The sequence below is a fragment of the Magallana gigas genome, chromosome 2 (genome assembly GCF_963853765.1).
Source record: "Magallana gigas chromosome 2, xbMagGiga1.1, whole genome shotgun sequence".
NCBI classification, from domain to species: Eukaryota; Metazoa; Mollusca; class Bivalvia; order Ostreida; family Ostreidae; genus Magallana; species Magallana gigas.
The window spans coordinates 21935320-21948958 of NC_088854.1; the positions used below are offsets into that span (position 1 = coordinate 21935320).

The following is a 13639-nucleotide window of genomic DNA, read 5'->3' on the forward strand; positions in this document are numbered from 1 at the left end:
ACATTTACTCTGTCTGAATAATTCCCATACTCCACTATCTATATAATTGTCTCTGCCGTTTAACCGGTTTTTAAGACATTTTACACATTTACATGTATGTCTTGAGATCATCAAGTTTGATGTTAGATGAGTTCATATCTTCTCCATTACTAATACTCATTATGACATATTCATGGATATACATAAAACAATATTCACATTTTCTATCAAAGTTCTGTGCTTTTAATGTGATCTAGCTGTAAATTTTGATGTTCATTGTATTCACAAGTTTCTGAATTATATGTTTTAATTACCTGAACACGGTACACATCAATCCATGGATTGACTCTTGTTTCAGTGAACGATTGGAGCCATTGTAAGTGTTCATTGAAGGTCGTCCCTCTGCCGACCACTATGGAGGTCATGCTGCTTGTTTGGGTCTTTATTTCTTATGTACATCAATTTATCATGTTCTGGGTTGTTTACAGTGTAATATCTCTTAGTTCTGACTAAAACTATTACCAAGGATATGTTCTTTATTACTTTCACTCCAGATCCAAATTCCACAGTGGAAATTCTTGACATTGACTTTTAATTTGGATCAAAATCTCTTCTGTGGTATTTTTCTACTTGTATTGAGATGTCATGGGCATGACGACTGGTCTTTACTTCAAACCTATCATAGTTCCTGCTTACAAATGTTTAATATGAGGATTTTTTATCAGCCATATATAAGATTTCATGATTAAATTTTAATATTAGATTGATTTAAAAGTGTTCCAACTATTTTTCTCATAAAATTAGAACATCTATTTCATGGTTTTTAAAAGTATTTTTTGTTTTGGGTAAAATCTCATAAGTTTAACATGTATGGCCTCAGTCTGTATCTTTCAGATTTCTGTAAGAATCAATATTGGTTTCTACATTTCTTATGTAATCTTACTAGAGGTACAGAATGACTTTCTTCTAAATAACTATATTTCTATACTTACTGTATGTAGTATGCTTCATGCTCTGCTTTATGTTACATAAGAGTAACATCTCTACAAGATGAGATACACATGTATTATATATCAGTCTAATGTTTTTGAGGAGTGATTTTGTAATGTTTGATTTCAACAGGTATGCCAACCTTCTGGACTTGGGTAACCAGCGCCGTGAGAAGCTGACAGAGTCGTGTAAGGCGTACCAGCTGGTGAGGGAGGCCGCAGAGCTCGCCTCGTGGATCACCGAGAAGGAGAACATGATGGTGGGAGAGGAAGTCGGCGAAGATCTCGAACAGGTGGAGGAAATGCAAAAGAAGTTCGACGACTTCCAGAAGGTATGTGGCTGTAAGAGCTATGAATGGACTGTACATTTTTGAAGTGTGTATGTATGGTTCCTGATTTTATAATTTTTGTTTCTTTAATCAGGACCTCAAGGCAAACGAGGCTCGTCTCCAGGAGTTGAACTCCATTGCAGATAGATTGACAGCCATGGGACGCACCGAAGCTGCTGAAAAGATCAGAGAGCAAATCGCTGTAAGTTAAAAAGTTTCTTACACAAGGAAACCTGCTTAACTCGCACACCTATTCTTCATATCAATAGATATTTTCTGATTGTTACTTGAATTTCAAGAAATCTGTAATTTTATTTTGAATCCATCTGATCTGACAACCAGTCCATATCAGCAGAAAACTCCCCACCCAAAGAATGTCAGATTCTCAAGGTTTCACTCTATTAACTTGAATTTGATTGGTTTTTTTATAGACCCTTAACAACAGATGGGAGAATCTTCAAGCAGTGACAGCAACAAGAGCTGAATCCCTGGGCAGTGCTCATGAAGTCCAGAGATTCCATAGGTAATGCTGCTTTTTCAGCAAATAGTTTGTTTTACATTGACTGATATGAAATGGGGAATATTATTTATATTCATTCTCATGAAATTTAACGAACTTGATTTGAGTAATTTCCATTTTATTTTCAAAAATACTTAATGATAAAGAACAGAGATACAGAATATGAACAATTATCTTTAAAACCAAAGTACATGTTCATATTTCAGTCATGTGTGATTGGAAAAAAGGGATAAACTGTTACGCAAGGATTTTTATATGGTCAAGCTATTGAAATTCATTTTTTAACACATGTATAAAGTATTTTACCATCTCTCTTTGTTTGTTAAAAGGGATGTTGATGAGACTAAGGATTGGATTGATGAGAAGGATGAAGCTTTGAACAGTGACAATTTCGGCCATGATCTGGCTAGTGTACAGGCTTTACAGCGTAAGCATGATGCCATAGAACGCGATCTGTCAGCTCTTGGAGAAAAGGTTCGTGACTTGGATGAGGCAGCCAAGCGTTTGATGCAAACTCATCCTGATCAAGCCGAGCAGATTTATGAACATCAGCGAGACATCAACGAACAGTGGAACACTTTGACACAAAAGGTTTGTTTTGATACTTATGTTTAAGGAAATTTGGGATACAGGATGCATTCAAGAATCTTTCAAATGAAATTTGAGTCTTACAGCATCTGTTCATGGTGTGGATATGTTGTTTAATTTTATTTAACAAATGAATCTCTTCTCTTTTGTACTTAGGCTGATGCTAGAAAAGCCAAGCTCTTGGATAGCTATGACCTACAGAGATTCTTAAGTGACTACAGGTAAGATTCCAATGGTAGTGAAAGTATTCAACAAAAAAGTATTCAGTGTGTCAACTAGAAAGTGAAAGTACTCAACAAGTCATCAATATGTAGGATACAACTCTGGCTCACTCATGTTTTCTCCCTCTTGTATAGAGACCTAACTTCCTGGATCAACAGCATGATGACCCTGGTGTCATCTGATGAGCTGGCCAAGGACGTGACAGGGGCCGAGGCCCTTCTGGAGAGACATCAGGTCAGTCACGCATGGCTGTCAATCAGCTTCTCGGCTTGTGTACACGTCAACATTTATTTTACTTAGCTATATTATGCCTTTTTATTTTTAAGTATTCATTGATAATTTGAGAACTTAAAAATATAAAAATTTCAATTTTTTCATTGTATATCATCTGCTTCAATTATATTCATGTTAATACTTGATGATAAAATATGATTTCGTCAATTACATACTTTGTATGTACATTCAATATTCTGTAAAATGAAAGAAAAAAAAGAAAAAAAATTATATTAATGTTGAAAAGGTAAAGGTATTAAATTCTTTGCTCACACTTAGTATAGTTCCTGGCTTGTAGTAGAGTATTTAGCTTTGCTTTCTTTTGTTTGGTCAAGTTGTGTGTTTTGTTTGAAGTTTCTCTCAAGTAAGATTGATAGACTTCAGAAATCTTTGAAGGATTTCTCTCTGTTTCTTTTCTTTTGAACCTTTAATGTTTTTAACAGTAGATTATCTTAATAAAGTTTTCCTAAAGAAGTAGTGCGAGTGTGTGTGTTCAAGCATTGAAACTCTTTTCATCATGTACCTTTACTCCAGTTCTATAAGTTCAAAATTCAGAGTATTGTAGGTTAGCATTTTCATGTTACTGACAAAACTTGTTTGGTTTAACTGTAGTTAGGTTTGGTGATTCTATGATGTCACCAGTAAGCCTTGTAGAGTTGTCTGCCCCATGCTCTCGATATTGTCAAATGTGGTGTCTTGTTCCATGTGCAATGAAACGGCTAGCGGCAGCTTTGAAGTATGGCTGAATCTCTTTTCAGTTCAATTCATATTATTCAGAGAAATCTGTCAAACTATTATTTAGCTTTTACTGTAATCATATGCTCAGGCAATTATTTCAGAAACACTAATACTTCCCTGACCAGAAATCCTCAAATCATAAAAACAAATCCCAATCTTAATTAAAGGGTGATCAGAACAAATGGCAAGGCTTGCTTCTGACATTACAGGCGGTTGAAATGGGCGCTATAGAGAGTTACTCCCCTTTACAGATGTTTAGCTCAGAGATTGTAAGTCACTATGGCATCACCCAGCTCCCAGGCGAGGAGGAGGGGCTACCTGAGGACGAGGTGACAAACGCACGTGATTGGCTAGATCAGATGTTGTCATGGTGCACATCAAAAACAAATATAAACTGTTTGGGGGTTTTGAATATAGATAGGAGATGAAGGCTTAAAATGTGGGGAGAGGGGAAAGAATTATAAAGAATTCTTCATCTCTGATCTATTTTTATCCCCTCCTGCATCGTGGATTTCATTTATCAGATTGTCCGAGATGGAATGCTGAATTCCCCATAGACCCGACTAATATTTTATTTGAGTTTTTTTTTTTCAGAGGCTAACTGCATCAAGTTCGAGTGTGGCCTGTCATTAACAATAATTGTAGGAAGATATAGGCATTGACAGTTTGTAGATAACACATTTGTCTAGTGCATCAAATCATAAAAATGAGGTTTTTCAATGTAAAAAAAAATGACTTGGGTAGTAGTTTGAGAGATGAATGTGGGTTTTGAAAATGTGCGTGCAGTATGAATTGTGATGTACCCCACCCAAGGTTAACTTGCATATGTATCCAGCACAACTATGAAGTTTGATTGTTGTTATTGCACAGATACATGTTTATTGTAGAATACCCTGGCACAATAGGACATCTAGATACATGTACATGTACTTGCATAAGTGTTACATTAAAAATAAATATAACAAACACACCCTCTAATAATAATTATACCCCCGCAAACGAAGTTTAGGGGGGTATATTGGTTTCACCCTGTCCGTCTGTCCGTCTGTCCGTCCGTCCGTCTGTCCGTCTGTCTGTAGACGCAACTTTGTCCCCCCTATAGAATTTTTTATTACTGCATGGAACAGTTTGAAAATTTGTACATATGTTGAACACCATCTGAAGATGTGCACCTGGAATTTTTTTTAAGATCAGACAAGATTTAATGATTTTATGACAGTTTTCATTTTCCTTATTCTATATATTGTACACTAATGTTGAAAAGTAAGGGAGGTAATCCTTACAGATTTTATTAATTAATTAATAGAAAACACTCTAAAATATATTTATATAAATACATCCAGATGGAGTTTTTTGTCTTTATGTCTTAATTAATAAAAAAGAAATTATTTTTATAAGTGTTCTATCAACTGACAATGCAAAGGTTTTGTTTGTCAATGATAAATTCTTAGGAGCTAATAAGAACATCAAAGACAAGTGTGGCTGAATTCATTTGTCCCAAGGGAGCCATTATCTGAGCCATGGTTCAGATGGAGCATGTGTTTAGGGGAAATTGATAATCTGTAAAGTGGGTGATGGTTTTGGGGCTATTTTAAAACTGTTTCATGTAAACCAAAAGGTCTATCATTATAAGGAAATAAATAATATAATTATTAATAAAGAAGTTAAACTATTTTTAGAGGTTGTTTAAATTTATTTGTCAAGTAAATTGATGAAGTGACCCTATTGGGCATTAATTTTAATGAAATTCAAAATTACTGATATGATTGTAGTGTTTTGGCAATTTTAAAATTGTTTGTAATATTAAATTTTCTTTTTTTACATATTTTTACATAGTATGGTAATTATGGTAATGTTTTGGGAGTTTATTAAATTTAACAAGTTCATCAAAGAAAATCATAGTCCAATGGGATCAATTTTCTGATATGGAGTTCCATTGTGCCATAGGAGAAAGTGAGGAAAATTTGAAACAACTAATTGCATCTGTCAAGACTCTTATTAGAAAGATATTGAAAGTTTTATCAACAGAAGAGCATTGCTTGGCTACTGGTATTTCTATTCACTGCAAAGGGAGGGATTATTGTCATTTTGTTGGTTTTTCTTTAAATCAATTAAATTAAAAAAATATATCATCAAATACATACATTTGTAAAAGTATTACTGTTATAGATATGTATTTACAGTGAAATTCTGACAATTTTGATTTTCATTTTTCTTTGTTAACTATTTTTTTTTTTTTTTACAATTCTAGAAATTTTTTTTTGCATGTGTTCCAAACCTTTATTATTCAATTCAATTATTTGTCCCATTTGAAATTAGCCTAGCGGGGGTATTAGTCCCATTAGGACAGTTCTAGTTTTTATTAGCTCACCTGAGCTGAAAGCTCAAGTGAGCTATTCTGATCACATTTTGTCCGTCGTCCGTCTGTCCGTCTGTCTGTCCGTCCGTCCGTCCGTCCGTCTGTAAACTTTTTACATTTTGAACTTCTTCTCTAAAACCGCTTATCCAATTTCAACCAAATTTGGCACAAAGCATCCTTAAGGGATGGCGAATATAAATTGCAGAAATAAAAGTCCGATCTGTATTCAAAGCAGAGAAAACCTTGAAACTGTAGAAAAAGGGGGGTGCATTTTTAAAAATCTTCTTCTCAAGAACTACTGATTTCAATTCAACGTAGTTTAGCATAAATTATCCTTATGGGAAGGAAAATATAAATTGCAAAAATTAAGGTCTAATTCTGTTTCAAATCTGAGTTATTACGAAATTAATAATAAAGGAAAGGCGTGCTTCAGCTTCGCGTTCGGCATCCGGTAAAATGGGTAGGCAAGACTTGGCCTGGGCAAAACAAAAGATTGGCAGTTATTAATCTGCCAATCTCATTAAAATTTCAGGATATTTGATGGACCAGTAATATTTGTATTCGCTGTAAATATGCCGCAAAATAATGCGTATTTGGAATTGACGATTGTCGATCTGCCCCGGCTTTTATTTTGCCACGGCCCGGGTTTGCATACCCATTTTACCAAGACTCTTATTCCATACTTCTAAAATGAGGCTCTTTGTTTAAAGCAGCTATGACATTATACGAAAAAGGGTCGACCTGACTATGATGAATTTGCTTGTTATGTAACAGTTCGCGTATGAAGAGAAATTTTTGAAACATGCAAAATATATTGGTGCCGATTTTGTGAAGTAAATTGAGGCTAAATATTTCAATGCGTTGAGTTTTCACACATGACGTTGGTGTTAGCTTGTTCTGATTTTCGTTTCGTTTTCATTATTTATGCTTTGTAACTTGGAGACTATCGTCTGTATTTCGTGATTTTTACGTATCAAATCAAACAGATACTTCGGTAAATCAAACAGTTAACTGTTTACCTGCGCAAATTAAGCAAAATCTGATGTATCAAAAAAGTACTGAAATACAATTCATTCTATCGGTAATTCGGCATTATCTTTTGCGTAATGGTAGATTACAATGCAATAGGTTTTGTTGAGTCGCTCGGCATTTTCTCGAGTTTATTCAGTTTAAATAGAGTTTGATATCGCTGACGGAAATATGTAGGTATATACATGTATATATATGATTCATTTCGAAAAAATAAATTGTGTTCTTTATTTGTTATAGTGCATGTTTCTTGTGTTTAATTGTTTACAATTTCTATTTACTAACCATATTTGAGTGTTACGCTTCGATTTATAAGCAAGATACAGAGATTTGCTCACAATTCTATGTTTGTACACAGATCTTAAAAACTAAAGATTAAAAAAGTGAAAAAATTGCCAATATTTATTAAGAAAATTTTCAAAGTCTGTTCTTCCAGAAACCAACTTTAACAATTATTGTATTGTAAACTTAACCTTTTAAGCTCACCTGAGGGTGGGGCCACAATGGGGGGGGGGGGGTGAAGTTTAACAAATAAATATATAGAGTAAATCTTTAAAAATCTTCTTCTCAGAAACTAATCAGCCAGGAAAGCTGAAACTTGTGTGAAAGCATCCTCAGGTAGTGTAGATTCATAGTTGTGAAAGTCATGACCCCCGGGGGTAGGGTGGGGCCACAATGGGGGATCGAAGTTTTACATAGGAATATATACAGTAAATCTTTAAAAATCTTTTTCTCAGAAACTATTCAGCCAGGAAAGCTGACACTTGTGTGGATGCATCCTCAGGTAGTGTAAATTCAAGGTTGTGAAAATAATAACCCCTGGGGGTAGGTTGGGGTCACAATGGGGGGTCGAAGTTTAACATATGATTATATAAAGTAAATCTTTAAAAATCTTCTTCTCAGCCAGGAAAGCTGAAACTTGTGTGGAAGCATCCTCAGGTAGTGTAGATTCAAGGTTGTGAAAATCATGACCCCTGGGGGTAGGTTTGGGCCACAATGGGAGGTCGATGTTTTACATAGGAATAAACATAGTAAATCATTAAAAATCTTCTTCTCAGAAACTAATCAGCTAGGAAAGCTGAAACTTGTGTGAAAGCATCATCAGGTAGTGTAGATTCAAGGTTGTGAAAATCATGATCCCCAGGGGTAGGGTGGGGCCACAATTGGGGGGGGGGGGTCAAAGTTTAACAAAGGAATATATAGGGTAGATCTTTAAAAATCTTCTTAGAAACTAATCAGCTAGATGATTCTTTACAATTGTTAAGACTTTGGCCCCAGGACAATTCTTAGGCCTCACGAGAAGGTTCAGAGTTTGATGTACGTTTATATCCCATATATAAACTATTGTTAAGGATCTTTTTGAGAACTGCAATACTCAACATATGATATGACTATAAAATCATCCTGTTAGAAAAGGGACTAATGATTATAAACATAAGAATGTCCAGGGGAAAATGGATTTTATTTATACAGGATCTACATGTATTATTGTACATTGTCCAGATAGTTTGTATTATGACTCCATTAAGCTGATTTTATCATACCTATTGTTCCTCAGGTGAGCGATGTGGCCCATGGGCCTCTTGTTTGTAATGCGGTGCATATTTGTAAAGTCTCGAAAAGCTTTCATGACTAAATAAGCTTTAGTAGATTCAACAGTCAGCATGACATACAATTAACACAGATTTTGTTAATCATAGATAGTCTGCCCTCTCTGCCAGTTTTTGACACTTGTTTGTCGTGAGGGTATGAATCCCCCCAGCATGGTTTTGAAGCCTGACCTAAGCATCATGGAAAATAATTTTAAACAAGCAAGACTTGTCATTTTAGAAAAAGTAACTTCTGAAAAATACATAAATATTTCACCATCCTAGGCCAAAAAAAGTATGAATATTTCACAATCCCAGGCCAGTAATTATTAACATTTTTAACAATTTTAATTTATCAGTGGACGTTTTGTTCTTTATTATTCATGTTGGGTTTTGTGTGTGTTTTTTTTTTTGTAAGCATGAATATGCTTATAAGTATAAACTCTGTATACTTACATGAAATGTGGCTTAGAATCCTGCTGTATTTATAGGAACACCGTACAGAGATCGATGCCCGCTCCGGTACATTCCAAGCCTTTGAAGTGTTCGGACAGAACCTTCTGCAGAATGAGCACTATGCCAGTCCGGATGTTAGGAACAAATTGGAGGAGTTGGCTAAAGCCAGAGAAGAGCTTGAACAGTAAGAAAAATTTCCTCTTACAGTTTCTTTCTCTTTTACATCAGTAAAAGACTAATTGTAATACAGTTTGTGTTCATTCTCTGATGATTTGGTGACCATTTCAGAGCCTGGATTGCCAGGAGAATGAAGCTGGACCAGTGCCTGGAGTTGCAGCTGTTCTACCGTGACTGTGAGCAGGCTGAGAGCTGGATGCAGTCTCGCGAAGCCTTCCTGTCAGGTGACCAAGTGGACGGAGACAATGTAGAATCACTGATCAAGAAACACGAGGACTTTGATAGAGCTATTAGTAGTCAGGTATGTAGTCCGGGCTATGAATGCATGTAGCAGTAGTTAATGTAATCTCAGTATTACATGTATGATTAAAATATCCTTAAGGTTCCTGAGCAAATGCTATTGCATACTATACAAGGCACACTTTTGAAATTAATCAGAAGTCTTGCGCAAATAAAATTGGCGTGCAATATAATGCTACTTTTATCTGGATATTGTCACTGAAATTGTTTTTCTATCTCATGAACCTTAAAATGGAATACTTGATGCTATTCTCCCCTTTTTATTTACAGCAAGAGAAGATCCAGGCCCTGCAATCCTTCGCTGACCTGCTGATCAATGGAGAGCACTATGACAGTGATGCCATTCAGGACAAGCGGGACCAGGTCCTTGACCGCTGGTCCAAGCTCAAGGAGGCCCTCATAGACAACAGGTCCAAACTGGGGGAGGCCCAGACCCTTCAGCAATTCTCCAGAGATGCCGATGAAATGGAAAACTGGCTCCAAGAGAAGCTCCAGATAGCTATGGATGAGTCCTACAAAGATCCTACCAATATCCAGGTAAGTTACCTCTCTACATTTTAAACTAGGCTGAGAATGATTGATTTACTGGGAATAAGTTTAAAAGTCATTGAAATACATGTGGTTACATATATTTAACGTAGCTCGCGGGTTTGCTGACGTCACAATAGGAATCGACGTAAAGAGTTGACCGTCATAGTAAACTCATAATTTTATTTTAAAATGACAAATGAGATATTTAGAACTATAAAAGAAAATATCATAAAAAGCTTACATGCGGTTTATGACTGTTTATACAAAGATTTATAATATCAAGTGCTGAAAATTTAAAGATGTCACATACATTGTCACATTTTGTTCTATAAAGATAAAGAATGAGTGTGCGTTAGAACTCTTCCATTTAAAGTCATGTTTTAAAATAGATTGTATGCATTAACTTCGATTTTTTTTACAATTATAACTTTCGTAATCTGTACTACCGATTAAACTCTTAAATTTCTTTTGGTTTGAGATACCTGTTTTATTCGATTACTTACTTAAAATGTCAGTAGTTGCCTGGCATTTTATTTTTGCATTGATTGACTCAGAGTTTCATAGAAACAAAAATAGCAATTTTCTGTATCTTTACAGCCTTACATTAATTGCATTTAATAACATTCACAATAATGTCTAATAAGCATTAACATGTTCTAAAATGTGTTAAACAGTTAGTCTTGTCAATAAATGCATTTCAGTTTTGGTGTTAGAAGTAAGGAAATGATGACGTCAGGCTATAACGTCGTAATGAAAATATCGGATTTTGAGAAATCTTTTAAAGCTTTAAAGTTTTTTTGCAAAAAATTGGCCGAGAACACATACTGATATTTTTTTATGAATTGATTCATAATTATCTCCTCTGTTTTTGTGTTGAGTATGATTAATTTCGTCTGAATCGTTTAAAAGTTTGGAGCATAGTTTTGTAAAGCGTTTCTCGGTTAAAATGTGCATTTTACTATATATTTCATTGAAATGGCGTTGCTTGATTTTATTAATGACACTGTATTTGAAACACGATAACATTATTACCGCGCAGACGAATCTTAAATAAATTTTAGAAATAAAACTATAAAACCTATGGATCACGTGGACAAATTTTCAAGGTAGGTTTTCTCACAAGCAGGTAAACCCGCGAGCTACCTTAATGTAAACTGCAGAACTCTTTGAGTTATATACTACATGTATGTTCTCAGTTTATGGATTTGAACCATTTCTTTCATTGTTTCTCACATTATCATCCAGAGTAAACACCAAAAACACCAGGCCTTTGAGGCTGAGTTGGCAGCTAATGCTGACCGTCTGCAGGCCCTGCTAGCCACAGGACAGACACTGATTGATCAGAAGCAGTGTGCTGGGTCAGAGGATGCCGTACAGGCGAGACTGGAGAGCCTGGCCTCCCAGTGGGAGACCCTGGTGGCCAAGTCTGCGGAGAAGAGTGACAAACTGAAGGAGGCCAACCGCCAGCAGACCTACAACGCTGGGGTCAAGGACATGGAGTTTTGGCTGGGAGAGGTACACTGATTCTACTCTCAAATAGTCATTTCTAGATTCAGATTGCTGTAAAATAGTAGGTTATAACTATGAATTTGATTTTTTGTTGTAGGTTGAACAAATGCTTTCCTCAGAGGAGTATGGAAAGGACCTTGCTTCTGTACAAAACCTGTTGAAGAAGCACCAACTATTGGAGGCTGATATTTCAGCCCATGAGGTTAGTGAAAATTGTTTTTACAAATGTTTTTACAAATGCACAAGTGTGATGTAATTAAAAAAGTTCCATGCAGTACAGGACATATGTTTGAATGTTACAGGATAGAATAAAAGACCTGAATGCACAGGCTGATCAGTTTGTGGATGCCCAGGTCTGGGATGCTGAGAGCATTGAAGTGAGGAAGAGGACTATTAATGAGAGATATGACAAGTAAGGAATGCAGACTATTTTCTTTAATTGTATGCAGCATTTAACCTTTTGAAAGCAGTAAAGGTTTTCTTGAATAGTAACTGATACCTATCACAAATTTCTTGTAGGATCAAAGAGTTGGCCATTCAGCGTCGTACAAGATTAAATGAAGCCAACAAGATGCACCAGTTCCTGAGGGACATTGATGACGAGGAAGCATGGATTAAGTATGTTTTACATCTTATTCATATACAGTATGCATGTAATACATGATTATGCATGTACTAATGAACTGATGACTGTTGACTTTTTCAGGGAGAAGAAGCTGTTGGTGGGATCTGATGACTATGGTAGAGAACTGACCAGTGTCCAGAACCTGAGGAAGAAACACAAGAGGCTGGAGGCTGAACTCACCACCCACGAACCAGCCATACAGGTATGTGCAGTGTCTACACTAAGTTCCCTCTGTACTGTTACATGTATATGCTAATTCGTTCTATCTTTGGCCATACATTTTTCATTGATATTAGTATTTGAGTAATATGGAGATGTCTTTTCTGTAATTTATAGGCTGTACAAGAGGCTGGTGCTAAGCTGATTGAGGACTCGGACATCAACACTGCTGATATCACAGACAGATTGAAACAGTTGGCTGATAGCTGGGAGGAACTCAAAGAAATGACAGCCAACAGGTATAAAGGCTTTGGAATTGATCTGTTATATGTATTAAAAAAACTAATTTCAAAGAACTATTTCTTTTAAAAACTTGTGTCATTATTAATGATGTTTAATTAAGTTGAGTTAAAAACATTCAATGCTTCATAAACCTGTACTTGTTTGTAGGTATGTTTATTGGCATAAAACTTTCATAGGCAAATTAAGAGTTTTGGAAAACTGATTGTAAGGATAAGTATCTGTGCTGTATTACAGAGGACAGAAACTAGAGGAGTCCTATGCTTACCAAGTATTCAGCGCCAATGTAGAGGAGGAAGAGGCATGGATTTCTGAGAAGCAGCACCTGCTGAGTGGTGGAGATTACGGGGATACCATGGCTGCTGTACAGGGCCTGCTGAAGAAACACGAGGTGTTCGAGACCGATTTCCACATCCACAAGGAGAGGTGTAATGAGATCAAGAAAGAAGGCGAAAAACTGATTTCTGAGGTGAGATTTTCTGCTATTAAAGGTAGTTCAGATTGTTTTTAATGTTCTTTTATGTTAGAAAAGACTTGTTTATTTTCTAAAGAGGGAAAAATACTTTGTGAATTTAATACAAACGCTTATTCAAAGAATTTGCTAAATTCTATATTTCATTGCTATAGTACACAGTTACTGTAATTCCTCTGTGTTCTTCAGGGAAATCATAACAAAGACAACATTGAGCAAAGAATCCGAGGTCTCCAGGAGAAGCTGGAGGCTCTGAATGAGGCGGCCAAGAGAAGACAGGACGGCCTGGTGGATAATTCCGCCTTCCTTCAGTTCCTGTGGAAGACCGACGTAGTGGAGAGTTGGATCGCAGACAAAGAGACTCAAGTCCGCTCTGACGATTATGGGCGAGATCTTTCATCCGTTCAAACCCTGCTTACTAAGCAGGTAAATTATTTCATAAAAGATATTGTGAATAATGTTGAACTTTATCAAAAATATGAACTTGAACAATTT

General features: G+C 35.9%; 1 protein-coding gene across 14 annotated transcripts in view; it reads left to right on the forward strand.

Moving 5' to 3' along the window:
* The window catches only part of LOC105340209 (spectrin alpha chain), a 32838-nt gene that overhangs the window by 14234 nt on the left and 4965 nt on the right, over positions 1–13639 (forward strand). For 4 of the 14 annotated variants that reach the window (XM_066075597.1, XM_066075600.1, XM_066075599.1 and 1 more), the window contains 19 exons: positions 338–355; positions 1102–1300; positions 1392–1499; positions 1729–1820; positions 2147–2408; positions 2562–2626; positions 2762–2861; positions 3848–3967; positions 9107–9255; positions 9360–9549; positions 9819–10085; positions 11325–11594; positions 11686–11790; positions 11891–12000; positions 12108–12206; positions 12295–12415; positions 12550–12671; positions 12910–13141; positions 13334–13570. In XM_066075597.1, coding sequence (XP_065931669.1) covers positions 338–355; positions 1102–1300; positions 1392–1499; positions 1729–1820; positions 2147–2408; positions 2562–2626; positions 2762–2861; positions 3848–3967; positions 9107–9255; positions 9360–9549; positions 9819–10085; positions 11325–11594; positions 11686–11790; positions 11891–12000; positions 12108–12206; positions 12295–12415; positions 12550–12671; positions 12910–13141; positions 13334–13570 — 2866 coding nt within the window. The remainder of the gene's footprint in view (positions 1–337; positions 356–1101; positions 1301–1391; positions 1500–1728; positions 1821–2146; positions 2409–2561; positions 2627–2761; positions 2862–3847; positions 3968–9106; positions 9256–9359; positions 9550–9818; positions 10086–11324; positions 11595–11685; positions 11791–11890; positions 12001–12107; positions 12207–12294; positions 12416–12549; positions 12672–12909; positions 13142–13333; positions 13571–13639) is intronic. The other 10 variants (XM_066075601.1, XM_066075602.1, XM_066075604.1 and 7 more) reach the window with 5 other exon arrangements.